Below are 2662 nucleotides of genomic sequence, written 5' to 3' on the forward strand. Positions count from 1 at the left end.
GGAGTGGAGTGGGTGTGGTTAGCATAGGAAAAAATCTAGATCCCGTGGTTTCTGTTTTTACACCTCTTCTCTCTAAATGTTGGGAACTCTAGCTCAGTTTCTCAACACCTGTGGGCAAGGCAGGAGTAGGTTGCTGGAATTTCAGCAATGCTCCCATGTATGGAGGCATGGCCTGCAACTGGCAGAATGGCTAGGGGCCTGGATTCCAGGAGAAAATACAATATCCAACAGTCAGCCTTTCCATTCCCCACTCCATCACTTCCTGTACCAGGCAGCTCCTAGGCTACCTGGAGAAATGAAGTATAGCATGACTGAAGGGGAAGGGTAAAATGGAACATTTTATTATACACAGTAGCAAAAATGGGACAAGAGTTAAATCTAGAGTGATGGTCTTCATATCAATTCTCCAATTTAGAGGCACTCAACCTAAACGTCCTCTTCTCAGTCCTGGCGAAATGGATTCTCATGTAGGAGAAAGCTGTGGTCCAGTTCATGAGGGCGATGCCTAATGAATGCCACTTAGTCTCAGTGGAGGGCCAAACCCACTGGGGAAGTATCTCCCAAGGGTAGGAAGGCCATCCTAGATAGGCCCATCAGAAAAATCTGGAATCTCTCAGGCCCACAAGGCAATAAAGGCCATGAAGGCAAAACCAGCGGCTACGCAGCCCCATTTGGCCAGAGGGGCCTCAGGGCCAGCTAGCTCCCGGGGCAGAATTTCCAGGAAGGTGACATACAGAAAGGTGCCGGCTGCCACACCTTGTAACACAGCCTGGGCTAAGCCCTGCCCTGCTTTAGAGTCCCCTTGGGTCACAGCCAGCCCCAGGACTAGGCCCATGGGGGACATGAGAGCTAATGACAGTATAGACAACATGGCCCATCGTGACCTAGTACCTATCCGCACCAGCCGCAGTCCAACCCCAAACACTACTAGCACTTTGTGAGCCAGGACAGCAAGACAGAGCTGAATGGTGGTTGCTACTGTTGGCTGCAGCCCCACGGCTAGCCCTTCAAACACTGAGTGAAAGGAGAGCGAGAGCAAGAGGACGAGGGCCCGAAGGGGGCCCTTTGAGGGTGAGGGTGGGGGTCCGTGGGTGTGGAGTTCAAGGACATGAGTCCCACCCAACTCCTCCTGCACTGTCGTTCCTCCAGCAGCCCCAGGACAGCATTGCAGTGCCAGCGACTCCAGAAAGAAGACAAAGAAGAAGCCCAGGGAGATGATGAGCTCTCCGAAGGGATACTCCATCTAGGAACAGAAAGAGGGTCTGTGAGGTAGGAAGGGAAGAAAAGCAAGGACACTGGGTGGCCATGGGAGTGGGAGACTAAAGAGAATGGGAAGTGTGGGACTATGCCTAGTTAGTAAGAATTGGCCAACTCTTTGCCCTGCTGGCTCTCCCTCTGGTCTGTGGCCTTATTCCCATCTGCTTCAGATGCTTCCAGATTGATGCAGCATATTGGGCATAAAGAAGGGCAGGGGAATGAAGCCAAGAGCAGGTATGGACAGCAACGAGAAGAATCCCTGAGGGACTAAGGGACACCAGCGTAATAGGGTTAGTAATATGGGAAAAGAATGTGAGTCATGTCAAAGGGATGGAGAAAGAATGAAATAGTAAAGCAGAGCTTTTTCTGGGGTTCCACAAACCCAAATGGATTGAGTGGGCTCCTCCTCTCCTCTGAGCTGTCTTGAGCTGAGGAGCAGAGGGGATCCCTGGTTTCCTCACATACTCCCCTCAAAAGGGTCCGGGAGGTTCTCCTCCCCCACTAGGGAGGGACTGGTGGGAGATACTTACCTGAGCTGAATCAGCATCATCAGAAGCATTTCCCTCCCTTTCTGTCCTGTTCTAGGGAGAGAAAAGCAGAAATCAGGTGGGGAGCAGCTCAGCTTCCTGTCCTGTCCCTTCAGCTCCGTCACTTTCCCTAAAGTCCAATGTGACTGGTGTTCACCATGCCAGAAAGAGTCCTCTTGCTTTTCCTTCCACCCTTGTCCTCAGCTCTGTCATCTTCCCCCCTCATTATTCTGGCCTCACAGCCCTGCTGCTTACCATTTCTGCTGCTCACCTGCATCTTAAACTTCTGGATCTCTGAGTCAATTCCCTCCAGGGCTTCAGCAGTCATGTGCATGAGCCCTGCTCCCAGGAAAACACCAGCAGAGGTGCAGCCCAGGAGGCTGAGGACCCGGCGGTGACGACCTAAGAAAACGAGGAGTTACAATCCAGTTGGCAATGAGATAGAAAAGGTGACAAAAGAGCAAGCATGTGGCACCCAATCTCCCCAGCTTGGGGATGGTGAGAGCCTCAGAGCAAGGCATCAGGATAGGTGAAAGGGCCATAGTCAGGCTGAGGTTATGGGGCCGGCAGCGGCAGGGCTGTACCTGTGGCGGCATCAATCTGGAACCACTTGAAGCAGATGGGAATAAGGCCACAGACCAGGGTGAGAATCAGCAGGGCAAAGAAGCAGCCAATTTTCACTCCTAGTTGTGGTTCCATCCTTGGGGTACAGGATAAGCAGATGCTTCAGAATAGCAAATGGGAGTTATGATCTCTGAGCAGGAGTGTGGAAGTAGGCGATCAAAGCTGGAGTATCTCCTCTCCCGAGCTCCAGGAGGGCGATGGGATCCTCCTGTTCTGTGTTGCCTCTGCTTGCGCAGCCTTGCATAGCTGACTGG

At 52.3% G+C, this 2662-nt stretch overlaps 1 protein-coding gene across 2 annotated transcripts; it reads right to left on the reverse strand.

The window, feature by feature from the left end:
• Positions 1 to 320: 320 nt before the first annotated feature.
• Positions 321 to 2662, reverse strand: SLC39A2 (solute carrier family 39 member 2). 2 transcript variants are annotated; one of them, XM_059387245.1, is made up of 4 exons: positions 2369 to 2660; positions 2056 to 2186; positions 1788 to 1838; positions 321 to 1243 (listed from the first exon to the last, which is right to left on the reverse strand). In XM_059387245.1, exons 1-4 carry the CDS (start codon positions 2481 to 2483, stop codon positions 614 to 616), a joined length of 927 nt encoding a protein of 308 aa, XP_059243228.1. In that variant the 5' UTR covers positions 2484 to 2660; the 3' UTR covers positions 321 to 613. The 2 variants fall into 2 exon arrangements, with proteins under 2 accessions (XP_059243228.1, XP_059243229.1); XM_059387246.1 differs by having other exon boundaries at positions 1155 to 1243; positions 1788 to 1833; positions 2369 to 2662.

This window comes from Mustela nigripes, unplaced genomic scaffold (genome assembly GCF_022355385.1).
Source record: "Mustela nigripes isolate SB6536 unplaced genomic scaffold, MUSNIG.SB6536 HiC_scaffold_533, whole genome shotgun sequence".
NCBI classification, from domain to species: domain Eukaryota; kingdom Metazoa; phylum Chordata; class Mammalia; order Carnivora; family Mustelidae; genus Mustela; species Mustela nigripes.